Below are 12,697 nucleotides of genomic sequence, written 5' to 3'. Positions count from 1 at the left end.
TAAGTTTTCGAAGTATACAGTTTTTAATATACTTTTAATATACTGAAGCATGAAAACGGTTAACTTGATTTAAAAAAAAAATACTCTTTTTTTTTTTTTTTGGGGCCAGTCCTGGGCTTGAACTCTAGGTCTGAGCGCTGTCCCTCAGCTCTTCAGCTCAAGGCAAACACTCTACCACTTGAGCCACAGCACCACTTCTGGCTTTTTCTGCTTATGTGGTGCTGAGGAATGGAACCCAGGGCCTCATGCATGCAAGGCAAGCACTCTACCACTGAGCCACCTTCCCAGCCCCCAAAAAACAATACTCTTTAACTTGTTTTAGGGGTAGATATTGATTGACCCTAAATTGATTTCTGGTCTTCATGAGACTTGAACTAAAAAGAAAAAGTTTCTGCAGCCCATATGAGCCAAAGAGGAAGAAAAGTCAGTTGTATGAGATCCTTAAAAATGTTTTTGGCTGTAGTTTGGTATTCAGAAGTGCTAGAGAAACCTTGGCAGAAAACCAGAGCCATAGAGTGAGGCCAAAGTAGGACAGCAAAGTCATTATTCTGCTTTTTAGTGAAGAAAGTTTTCTTTAAATGATGGTTTCCCTTGGTGCTTGACCGGAAGTACTTTATGAGGACTTCATTGGGATGCAAGGCTGTATCAAAGTAATTTTAAAAACAAGAATTGAATTTTAAATAGTAACTTCTAAAAGTCACTTCTAAAAGTCCTGTAACATTTTTGTGAGTTATTTTAAACCATACTAAAGATACCACTAAATAAATAAAAGTAAAAACAGTAAATGGTATTTTTTTTTAACACACATTACTCTACAGTAGAATGTTGGAACAGCATAATTTGATAGTGTAGACATTTAAGACCAGGTCAGTGTAAGGTAGGACTTGGTCGAGAGAAGGTAAAGCACAGTGCGTTTCAAGTGGAAGCCTTCAAAGAAGGCACACAAGATGTGGAGAAAAGAGCTCAGACCTATCCTTTATGTAATCTAAATCTAAGAAACACATTTTGTTAATATTTAAAGTAGGAATTGACACTGGGATTAAAAGAAAATGGATTAGTGGGGGGGTGGGTGGAGGTGGGAAGGGATGGGAAGGGGAAACAAAGGAGGCGGCAGCAATGCTTGGTAAGAAATGTACTAATTACCTTGCCCATGTAATTGTAACCCCTCTGTATGGTATTTTTTTTTTTCTTTTTTCTTTTCTTTTTTTTTTTTTTTTTAGTCAGTCATGGGGCTTGAACTCTGGGCCTGGGCACCATCTCTCAGCTCTTCAGCTCAAGGCTAGCGCCACAGCGCCACTTCTGGTTTTTGAGTGGTTTATTGGAGATAAGAGTCTCACAGACTTTCCTGCCTGGGCTGGCTTTGAACCTCGATCCTCAGATCTCAGCCTCCTGCTGTAGCTAGGATTACAGGCTGAGCCTGTAATCCTAAAAAATAAAAATAAAAAAAAAAAAGAAAAAAGAAAATGGATTAAACACAATACAAACTATCATGTAGAAATGTACAAACTATCATGAGAAATAATCAGGTTGATGCTTTTCATCACAACATCTTTGAGCAAACAATAATTTTTTCTTTTTGTCCGTCCTGAGTCTTGAACCCTGGGCCTGGATGTTGTTCTGCTCTCTTAAGCTCAAGGCAAGCATGCTACCACTTCAGCCAAAGTGCCATTTCCAGTTTTCTAGTGATTAATTGGAGATAAGAGTCTCAGGGACATTCCTGATGGGGCTGGCTTTGAGCCACAATCCTCAGATTTCAAAGCCTCCTGAATAACTAGGATTATAGGCGTGAGCCACTGGCACCTGGCTGTGTTTTCTGTTTTCTTTTTTAAACAAAAGAATACAATAGCTTCCTAACTATAGGGGACTATAAAATGACTTCTTCTAAGAAGTTGTTGAGAGGCTGGGAAGGTGGCTCAGTGGTAGAGTGCTTGCTTTGTATGCATGAGGCCCTGGGTTCTATTCCTCAGCACCACAAAAGCAGAAAAAGCCAGAAGTGGTGCTGTGGCTCAAGTGGTAGAGTGTTTGCCTTGAGCTGAAGAGCTGAGAGGGACAGCGCTCAGACCTAGAGTTCAAGCCCAGGACTGGCAAAAAAAGAAAACAAAAAAGGAGACGTTGAGATTCTTTGAAATAATGGCAGTCAGTGTCATGTCACTGTTAGTACTAGAGCTTACCCTGAGCATATTTTGTGCCTTGCTGTAATTTTCCTCAGCCTTTATTTACATTTAGTAGTTTTAAATAGCCTTAAATCCCCCTCCTCCCTGGTTAATAGCCTTTCCACCTGATTCTCCATCCTGTATGAGAGTGGAAACAGAAATGACCCCAGAGCCCGGGCTGGGGGTGCCAGGAGAATGCTGTCACCAACTCTCACCTATGTGTGTTTCCTGGTTTTTGTTCTGTCTTTCCTATTAGCTGAGACGCAAACCAGTTTTTCTACTTAAAATATTTAAATTAGAATTTTCTCTTACTCCTGAGGTGTGGGAGATTGAACCTAGGTGGGGCCCTAAGATCCAGGTTTCTGTCTAGGGGCCCTAATAATATACTAGGAATAATATTATTCTCTTGCCATCATAATTAACAAGTATTAAAACACCTGCAATTCTTCAGTGACATTTAAATCAAGTGGTAATCTGTCAAATAACACATTTCAAAAAAATTATTGATAAGAGTTTAGCAACTCCATTTAAAAATTTGTGGTAGGGGCTGGGAATATGGCTTAGTAGTAGAGTGCTTGCCTGGCATGCATGAAGCCCTGGGTGATCCTCAGCACCACATGAACAGAAAAGGCTGGAAGTGACACTGTGGCTCAAGTGGTAGAGCATTAGCTTTGAGCACTGAGAGGCTCATGAGTGAGCCCCAGGACCAGAGGGAAAAATTGTGGTAAAATGTGAATTATTTGGAATTTACTATTTAGCACTTCAAAAGTGTACAATGTAGTAACATTAGGTACATTCACATGTGACCATAACCAGTACTCACCTCTAGAACTTATTTCTCGAAGGTGGCACCAGTGACTCATACCTATAGTCCTGGCTTCTCAGGAGGCTAAAATCTGAGGATAGCAGTTCAAAGCCAGCTGGGACAGAAAAGTCTAAGAGACACTCCATCTCCAGTTAATCAGCAAAAATGCCAGACTGGAAGTTTGGCGTAAGTGATGGAATGCCAGCCTTAAGCAAGAAAGCCCAGTGAGAGAGAGGTCAGGTTCCTGAGTTCAAGCCCCAGTTTAACATACAAACCGAAGGATAGACAAAAACCTGCTTTCATGTTTTCAGATGGAAAATTTGTACCTGTTACTTGAATCTAAGGTCCATACTACTGGCTACTCTACTGAAAACCTGGGAAACAGACGTTGGTGGTAAGAAAACAATTTATTCAAGACCACTCTGGAGAACAACCTCTTTTCTCAAATTTCTTTCTCTGAGAACTCAGAGTTTAAAGGGGTTTTAATGGACTGCAGTGAGACAATGGGCAGGAAATTCCCTGGAGTGGTCTTTCTCCTCAGAGTTGTCATGTCTTCTTGAATGAACAACAGGAGAAAAGGGAATAGCATGAGATGATGGCTTTTGAGATTGGGGAAAGATTGGGAGAAGACTGAAGTTCCCAGTTTATTACTCAACTCCTCCTCCAAAGTAATCAACTATAATGTGCCCCTTGGTTGGACATTTTTCTATGCTTTCACATTTACAGCATAAATACAGTATTGCTTCACTATTACATACCCAGTAACTCCTTAGCCCTCCCTTCTCCAGCCTATCATTCTTTTGTTCACAAATCTTGACTGTTTTGGTACCTCATGCAAGTGGAATGATATAGTATTTGTCTTTCTGTGACTGACTTCTCTTGAGTGTAGTATCTTCAAGGCTAATCTATGTTATGTAGTATGTGTCAGAATCCCCGTCCTTAAGGACAAATGTTATTCCATTCTGTATACATACTACATTTTGTTTATCTACCCATTAGTTAATGGATGTGTGAGTTGCTTTCACTTTTGGCTATTGCAATACTGTTCTGAACATGGGTTCACTGGAAGAATCTTTAGAAATTTCAAACTGATAAATGACAGCACAGGTTAAACCACAATTCTTGATACCAAGGTATTGGAAACAAAGACCTTTACAGATACTAGCCTGAGAAGAGATCAAGTCCTGAAGCTACCCACACCAAGGCCAGATGTACTAGAAAAAAATGTGCACTGGACCTGGAACTATGTGTATTTTTATAGCAAAAATTTGGGGAGGGAAAGTGTAAGTTGTTTACCTCAATCCTACACTGGATGCCGATGGGGGCAAGGTTGCAGAAAGAAGCAAAGAAAAGCTTTGGATGGGTGGGCGAGTGTTGAGTCGTAATTGTGGGGAAAATTCATATGTGCATAGAGCTGGTAGTCCTGTGATGAGATTTAAGTCCAGGTTTCAACATGCATTCAGGAATGTGCGAACCTGTTGATTTTAACTCTTGCTGCTAACTGGTCTCTTCCCTTCCTTTGTAATAAAATGTGGAATATTTCAGAATTTATTGTTAATATATTGTGTGTGTGTGTGTGTGTGTGTGTGTGTATGTGTGTGTGTGTGTGTGTGTGTGTGTGTGTTGGCAGGGCTAGGAATCAGAAGGTTTTGTGTATGTTAAGCAAGCACTCAGAGTAAGCTACATCCCAGCCCAACAAATGTGTAATTTTTTTTCTAAATTAATAACGAGTCCAACTCTCTGTGTAAGAATTAGGCATCTTACTGTTTAGTTCCATTACTACCTGGATTTACTGCTGAGGTCATAGGTCCCGCTCTCAAACCCTACAAGACTGTCCCCACTTCAGGTCTGGCTGTAAGTCTTGGGCCTCTGGCACTTCGGAATGACCTGACTGTAAATCATTTGATCTACTACTCCCACCTCAGGTTTGATAATCTGCTCACAGAACTCAGAGGTAACACCTTACTTATTATTACTGTATATAAAGGTGGCATTGAACCAGGTACATAAGATGAGGTCTGGGAAGGCCCAGAGGTGACAGACACCATTGGTTCCTGTGCAGTTGGGGTGCTCCACACTCCTGGCACAGGCTAGCTCTGAAATCCCCCTGAGCATTTTTTTTTTTTTTTGAAGATTCCATAATGTGGGCATGATGAAATCAACAGCTATTTGTGATGGAATTCAACCTCTAGCTAGACCCTTCTCAGAAGGCTGGGAGGTCAGGCTCAAAGTCCCAGCCCTGCAAGACTTGTTTCTCTGACAAACCACCTCCACCCACCTGGAACCAGTTTATTCTCATCAACTCAGGCATAGTGAGAGAAGATCAGGAAGGTATACCCTCTCACCTTGTCCCCAAGGGAATTCCAAGCATTTTAGAATTCTGTGCTAAGCACTGGCACAGAGACCAGATTTTTCTTACTATGTCACACTGCTCTTCCTGTGGTGGTAAAAGTAGGGCTATATGTATAACAGTATGGCAACAAGCTCAGTTATCTCAGCAAGTACTGTTAGAAGTGTGTAGTGAATCCCTCTGAACGATGTTTGTTTAATGTTGGTTTATTGGGATAAAATTTTGCTACCTAGCCCAGACTAATCTCCAGCGCCTGAGGTCAAGGAGTCCTGTCCTCTTTCCTCATAGTCCCAAGCAGCTAGGACTACAGATAGGTACCACTGTACTCCGCAAAAATAATGTTTTTTTTTTTTTTGGTCTGCGACTAGGACTTGAACTTTGTACCTGATGCATTTGCTCACTGGCTGATGCTGTACCAGCAGAGTTATGCCTCCAGGCCCAAGAAATAAATTTTTTTTTTTTGTTCAAGAAATAATTTTTTTTTTTTTTTGGGTCCGGTTGTGGGGCCTGAACTCTGGGCCTGGGCGCTGTCCCTCAGCTCTTCAGCTCAAGGCTAGCGCTCTACCACTTGAGCCACTTCCTGCTTTTTTCGTTGTGCTTATGTGGTGCTGGGGAATCCAACCCAGGGCCTCGCGCATGCAAGGCAACCACTCTACTACTGAGCCACCTTCCCAGCCCCAAGAAATAATTTTTTTTTAAATTTAATTTAATTTTATTTGTGAACATACTGTACAGAGGAGTTACAGTTACATGGGCAGGATAATGCGTACCCAAGAAATAATTTTTAAAGAAATGTTTTTATGAGAAAATTACACCAAATTTTTGCATTACACTTTACAGTTTGATTAAAGCACAGATGTTTTTAACATTTCTTTTTCTTTTTCGGGTCCGGTCGTGGGCCTGAACTCTGGGCCTGGATGCTGTCCTTCAGCTCTTCACCTCAAGGCTAGCACTCTACCACTTGAGCCAAAGTGCCACTTCCGGCTTTTTTCTTTTCTCTTTTGTGGTGCTGAGGAATCGAACCCAGGGCCTCATGCATGCAAGGCAAGCACTCTACCACTGAGCCACCTTCCCAGCCCAATGCTTCCTTCTTGATCAGTATCACCCCTTCCTTTATTCTCCTACATTTCCTCCATTCCCTCCTTACCCTCAGGTTATGTCGTTCACTTTTAGGTACATAATGTACATTGTATATAATGACTGCATTTGTTCAGTCTCCCTCCTTTCATGGCCCCTCCCACCCTTGCCCAGCATATTTTTGTTTCTTAATTAGAATTTTTAAAAGGAAATTGGAATAAATTTGCAGTTTATTGACATCATAATTTATTGGTAAGCAAAGGATATTAATTCTAAGAAATATTGAAGAATATTTTATTATGGTTAATATAAATGATAGCTTTATAGAAGACAGACTGTGTATAGCTATTTCCAAATGAACTGGCAAGGGACAATTAAAAATCTTCTCGGAGATTTGCTGTTTATTCCCTAGCTATTTCAGACATGTTGTCATTTTCTTCAATAAATGGCTGTCAGTAATATGCCTGCTTACCTAGCAACTAGTTAGGAGAAACTTTAATCTGTCTCTTCAAAAGACAGAAGGGAAGTTTTAATGGTTAGGGAACAGCTGCTTTTCCAAAGAAACACGTATGGAGATAGCATTTTCATGGTGAATGTTTAGAAATGTATTCTTCATTATGTAATTTTGTTGCTGAAAATATCTGTCAGGAACAAATATATTTGAATACATAAAAAATCTGACAAGTTCTTGGGTCAAAAGCCAAAATTACAAATTTAGTTTAGAGAACATGGTAGGCCATAGTTGTAGAGTGTAATAGGGCAGAGCAGATTGTCTGTAGACAAGGGCTAAGGAAAGCAGATACAAAAACTTGTCACTTACTTTGTAAATGCTCTGGCAGAGGAGAATTCTTTGTCACACAGGTCAGAACTGGTGGAGTTGGGTATTTGGCTTTCGTACTCCATTGTGGCTCCGGTTGGGTGAACAGGTGAACAGTTTTGGTTTGGTGGGTGTGGAACTTCTAGTTGTGAGTTCATTTTGACTTGTTCTAGTACCTTGCTCAATGGTCTCCTTTGTTTTAACTGTTGTTTTAGTTTTCTCCAGAGAAAGAGAATCAATAGGATACATACGCATATTTTATAGAGAGGGGGTGGGTTTTGTTTTGCCTTTTAATTGCTTTATTAAATTTTACCTTTTTTCATGCAAACAGGTAAAACTGTTGTTGACAGAAATCAAGACTGGGTGCAAAAGCAATCTGTAATTAAAAGCTGGCAACATAAGACCGACCTACCCAACACGAGAGAATTTAGATAGGTTCATGGCAGGAGGATCAGTAAAGCAGCTCAGGCAAATGAGGGAAAGGAAGATATTTTTAATTGCATGGGATGTGGAGGCAGGACACCCAATGGGCATGGGGCTTGGGGAGCAGTTCCTCAACTGCATCTCCCTAAATTTTCTCTCATCTACCAGGAACATTCCCCATCTTCATCTCCACCCATGCCATTATTCTTGCTGACTGAGTGTGGCCTGTCAAAAATGTGGGGTAAGTTTGTGAACTTGACTCTGTTCTTTGTTGCAAGTGGTGTTCACCTCCTCCTGGAGGACAGCCTTTCTCCTTTTTGCAGGGGCTGTCGCTGTTGTGTTTTTTCCCAGGCCAGGTTTTACAGCCCCCTTCTCCCTGTGATTCTTGCAGCAGCACAGTGACACTTAGCTTCTGGTACCTGCTCCATTTTCTCTCTGTGCTGCATGGGGAGCTGGTAATGGCTACCCTAGAGAAATTTCCTTTAAGGAATTGACTCATGTGGCTGTGGAGGTTGCCAAGTCCAGAATGCAGAGTCCCCGGAAAGAGCCTCTGCTGGAACAAGGGCTGCAAGGGCCTTGTGCTTGCAGACCTGCCTTCTTGCTGTGGGGTTTGGGGGGGTGGAGGGGAGGGAAGGGTGGTCTTGGTTCTGCAAAAACCTTTAACTGATTGGATGAGGACCATTTACAGTTTGGAAAGTAATGTGGTTTTTTTTTTTTTTTTTAAGTGTGTGTGTGTGTGTATAAATGGTGCTGGCTTTTGTTTAGGGACTTTACCATTTCAGTCACACCGATTTTAGCTTTCTGGTAGTTAACTGTAAATACCAGTCTCATGGGCTTTTCTGCCTGGGGTGGTTCTGAACCTTAATTCTCAGATCTCAGCCTTCTGAGTAGTTAGAATTACAGGTGTGAGCTGCCAGCACCTGGTGGTAATCTGTTGTAATCACAATTCACCTATTTAAATGTTAATTTCATTAAAAAACAACAAACACCTTTCATAGAAACAGAGTAATGGCTAACCAAATAAGTACCTGGGCACTGTGGCCCAGACAAGTTGACACAGTTCCAGAGGGGTCTGAAGCCATTGCTGAAACGTATGTGTGTACTGTGTCCTGCTTCGTTTGTAAAAATAACAAAAATTTAAAAAAAGGCACTGGGTTTGAATTAGGGCCTTATGCTGGGTAAGGAGGCACTCTACCATTTGAGTCATACCTTCAGCTCTCAAGGAAATTTATTAACCAAACTTAAACCTTTGCATACTGGGAAATGGGGTAGAAAAATCAATGAATCCTTTCTTCCCTGCCTCCATCCTTCCCACTGGGCTTTGAACTCAGGGCTTGTGCTTGCCAGACAGATACTACCCTACTTGAGCCACTCCCACTGTTTCTGCTTTAGTTATTTCTTGGAAAGGGTCTAGAATTTTCTCCCTGGGGTCTGCCTCAATCACACCTCTATCCTTCGATGACACCAGCTTGTTAGTTGAGATGGAATCATGAACTTTTTTGTCCTGGCTAGTCTCAAACCATGATCTCTCAAACCTGATCTCTGCCACCTGAGTAGGTCACCCCCTACCCCCAAATCAGTGAGGTCTAAAAATAAATTACAAAGCTTAGTCAACAGCTAATTTTTTTATTAAACTATGTTCTCATGCAGTGTCTTCTAACTATGACAACCACTAAAAGTAAACATCATAGTTTAGAACTAACATCTTCAAATTACTATCATTAAGTGTGTTAAAGGCAAAATCACAACAAATTAGTGATAGATCTAATGGACCTTTTATTCATGATTCGTGAACCAAGGAAGCCTCTTCTACAAAATGGAATGAAAGCCCTCACTAGGCAGTAGCAGAACAGTGGGTTTTATAAGATGGGAAACAGACAATAGAAAAAATACTGACTAGTTAACATCAGGTTACTTTAGTAAGGGTGAAGGCGAAGGGACTTCCTTATTACAGATTCAGACAAGAATCTCTTGTTTTTCAGGAAAAACTGTTCTGGGATCTGTTTCTTTAAAGTTTAGTTTGATTATATGTCATTTAGCATGGATATCTCCATTTTGGATTGGTCTGGCATATTGGGTCTTCATGCCAGAGCTCAGTCCAAATGGCCTTCATAATTTTAACAAGACTTTAGAACTAATGAAGTACATTTGATTTATTGCTAAAAAATTACTAATATTTTAACAGTTACAGCCTAAATGTTTTTTTCTGACTAGTAATGTTAACGTAACATTTAATTTTATTTCTATTTCTTTTAAAATTTCTCCTTTGAGTTTCAAAATTGCATAACTTAATATTATGCAATTTGATTTACAAATACAGGGTTTTTTCTGATTTTTTAAAAACTGAAATGACATAATTAAAAAGTTGGGAGTCTTCATCTAAAGGATAAATAAAGAGTGATCTAAAATTTGATAAAGAAACTTACAAGGAGAGATGGCCTCTCAAGACGTTTGAAGTGAAGATTGTTTAGGCTCTGGAGTATTCATTTTGGAATTTTTGTGGGGGGGGGATTTTAAATTTGAGAGAGAATTCCAATTCATAATGGGACATGCCACATAGACTAAGTTTACTGGGCAGTGCATTTCTCCATGCATGTAAATCTACCTTGGAAGCCAAATGATTAGCTTAGAAGAATTGAATAGTAACACTAAACTATAACAGTTTATGAAATATACCTGTTTAGATTGACTTTAGTAGCAGAACTTTGAAATGAGAGACGATTTACTTGTAAATAACATGATTAAACAATAGATGATTAACCTTGGCATTACAAAATTGGATGATAGTTAAATATTTGTCAGTGTTGTAGAATTTTGATATGTGAGATAAGAAAGCAACAAATCGTGAGTCAATTTCGAGATTATTCTTTCTTTGTTGTTGTTGGTTGTGGGGCTTGGGTCTGGGCCCTGTTCCTCAGCTTTATTACTCAAGGCCGGCGCTCTACCACTTTTAGCCACAGCGTCACTTCTGGTTTTCTGGGGGTTAATTGAAGATGAGAGCCTCATAGTCTTTCCTGCCTGGGCTGGCTTTGAACCATGATCCTTAAATCTCAGCCGTCTGTGTAGGATTACAAGCATAAACCATCAGGGCCTGGTTAGAAGGGAATATTTTTGAGGATTAAATGACGTTTTAGGTCAGTGATACTTGATTATATGTTAGTGCTATTGTACTCCTCTGTAGAACACTGTGTGTGTGTGTGTGTGTGTGTGTGTGTGTGTGTGTGTGTGTGTGTGTGTGTGTGTGTACACACGTGCGTGCGTGCGTATGTGCTGAATGCCAGGGCTTTGTGATCTTTTTTTTTTTTTTGAGGGAAAGCTGGGCGCTGTCCCTCAGCTCTTCAGCTCAAGGCTAGCGCTCTACCACTTGAGCTACAGCGCCACTTCCGGCTTACTTCTTTTTGCTTATGTGCTGCTGAGGACTCGAACCCAGGGCCTCAGGCATGCAAGGCAAGCACTCTACCACTGAGCCACCTTCCCATCCCCTTGTGATCTTGCTTGACTCCCCCCCCACCCCCCGTCCTGGGGTTTGAACTCAGGGTCTGGGCACTGTCCCTGAGCTTGTTTTTCTCAAGAGTACCACTGCACTTGAGCCATGGTGCCACTTCTGGCTTTTTCTGTGTATGTGGTATTGAGGAATAGAACCCAGGGCTTCATGCATGCAAGGCAAACACTCTACCACTGAGCCACATTCTTAGCCCTAGTCTAGCCTTTTTGCTAGTCAGTTGAAGATGGAGTCTTTGGGACTTTTCTATCTGGTTGACTTTGAACTGCGATCCTCCAGATCTCAATCTCCTGAGAGGAGATTTGAGGATTGTAGGATTATAGGTGAGCCACTGTGTCTTGTTAAAAACACCTTTGGGGCTGGGGGTGGTGATTAATGGTACAGCCCTCTTATTTTAAATGTGGAATAAAGTTTAGAGAGGCTTGATTAAACTTGACAATATCCAACATCTGGTAAATGGCAAGTCTCAGAATTTGAACCCAGGCGTATGCTTTTGTTTAAACAATTCTTTATTATTATTATTTTTTTTGTCGGTTGTGGGGCTTGAACTCTGGACCTGGGGTTTTGTTTAAACAATTCTTCATTGAGCCGGGCGCTGGTGGCTCACGCCTGTAATCCTAGCTACCCAGGAGGCTGAGATCTGAGGATCGCGGTTCAAAGCCAGCCCGGGCAGGAAAGACCATGAGACTCCTATCTCCAATAAACCACCAGAAAACCGGAAGTGGCGCTGTAGTTCAAGTGGTAGAGCGCTCGCCTTGAGCTGAAGAGCTGAGGGACAGCGCCCAGGCCCAGAGTTCAAGCCCCACGACCGACAAAAAAAAAAAACAAAAAAAAAAACAAACAATTCTTCATTGAGTCATTGCACTGGTGTCAAGCATAGCATTTAGGCCTTCAAGAGTTTAGAGTTGAATGAAACACATTTCCTGCCCTCATTATAGTATGGAGAATGTATAAGGTAATTTTAGGGAGCTTTGGAGACTTACAGAAAGATAGCATATCTCAGTCCAAGAGTTTAGAACCATTCTAGAGGACATAATGATTGAACTGAATCTTAAAGCAGGAGTTGGAGTTAACTGCTAAAGGCCAAGCAGGGGAAATATGTGGAAACCAGGGGAGGCCTGGGTAAAGGCACTCAGAAAATATCATGTCTTTGCTTAGGAACCCATTTGTTGGTCTTGAAAGGTGATGTAAATGGGGACCAGGATATTTCTGCCTCATTGCTTCACTGTTCAAATGTCAGGTGCTGATTAAAATATTTATGGATAAAATGTCAGACTTCAATGCATTTTTTGCTTTTCTTTTTTAGGATCAGTTCGACAGCTTAGACAAACACACACAATGGGGCATTGACTTCTTGGAAAGATATGCCAAGTTTGTTAAAGAGAGGATAGAAATTGAACAGAATTATGCAAAACAATTGAGGTAAGTTAACTTACTTTTCAGTTCAATGACATCACATATATAAAGAGTTTAAAAATAGATAAATAGTATTCTAGGAGTTAAAATTTGTGCTTTTCATCAGAATTGTTATTGAATTAGGTAATTATTTTGGTTGATTTTGATCAAATCA

The 12,697-nt window shown here is 40.7% G+C and overlaps 1 protein-coding gene across 2 annotated transcripts in view; it reads left to right on the top strand.

Moving 5' to 3' along the window:
* The window catches only part of Fnbp1l (formin binding protein 1 like), an 89,562-nt gene that overhangs the window by 19,408 nt on the left and 57,457 nt on the right, over positions 1-12,697 (top strand). For both annotated transcript variants that reach the window (XM_042677199.1, XM_042677191.1), the window contains exon 2: positions 12,434-12,549. In XM_042677199.1, the coding sequence (XP_042533133.1) occupies positions 12,434-12,549 (116 nt within the window). The remainder of the gene's footprint in view (positions 1-12,433; positions 12,550-12,697) is intronic.

Source organism: Dipodomys spectabilis, unplaced genomic scaffold (genome assembly GCF_019054845.1).
Source record: "Dipodomys spectabilis isolate Male_0828 unplaced genomic scaffold, ASM1905484v1 ptg000002l, whole genome shotgun sequence".
Taxonomy (NCBI): domain Eukaryota; kingdom Metazoa; phylum Chordata; class Mammalia; order Rodentia; family Heteromyidae; genus Dipodomys; species Dipodomys spectabilis.
This window is presented reverse-complemented; position numbering and strand designations above follow the sequence as displayed.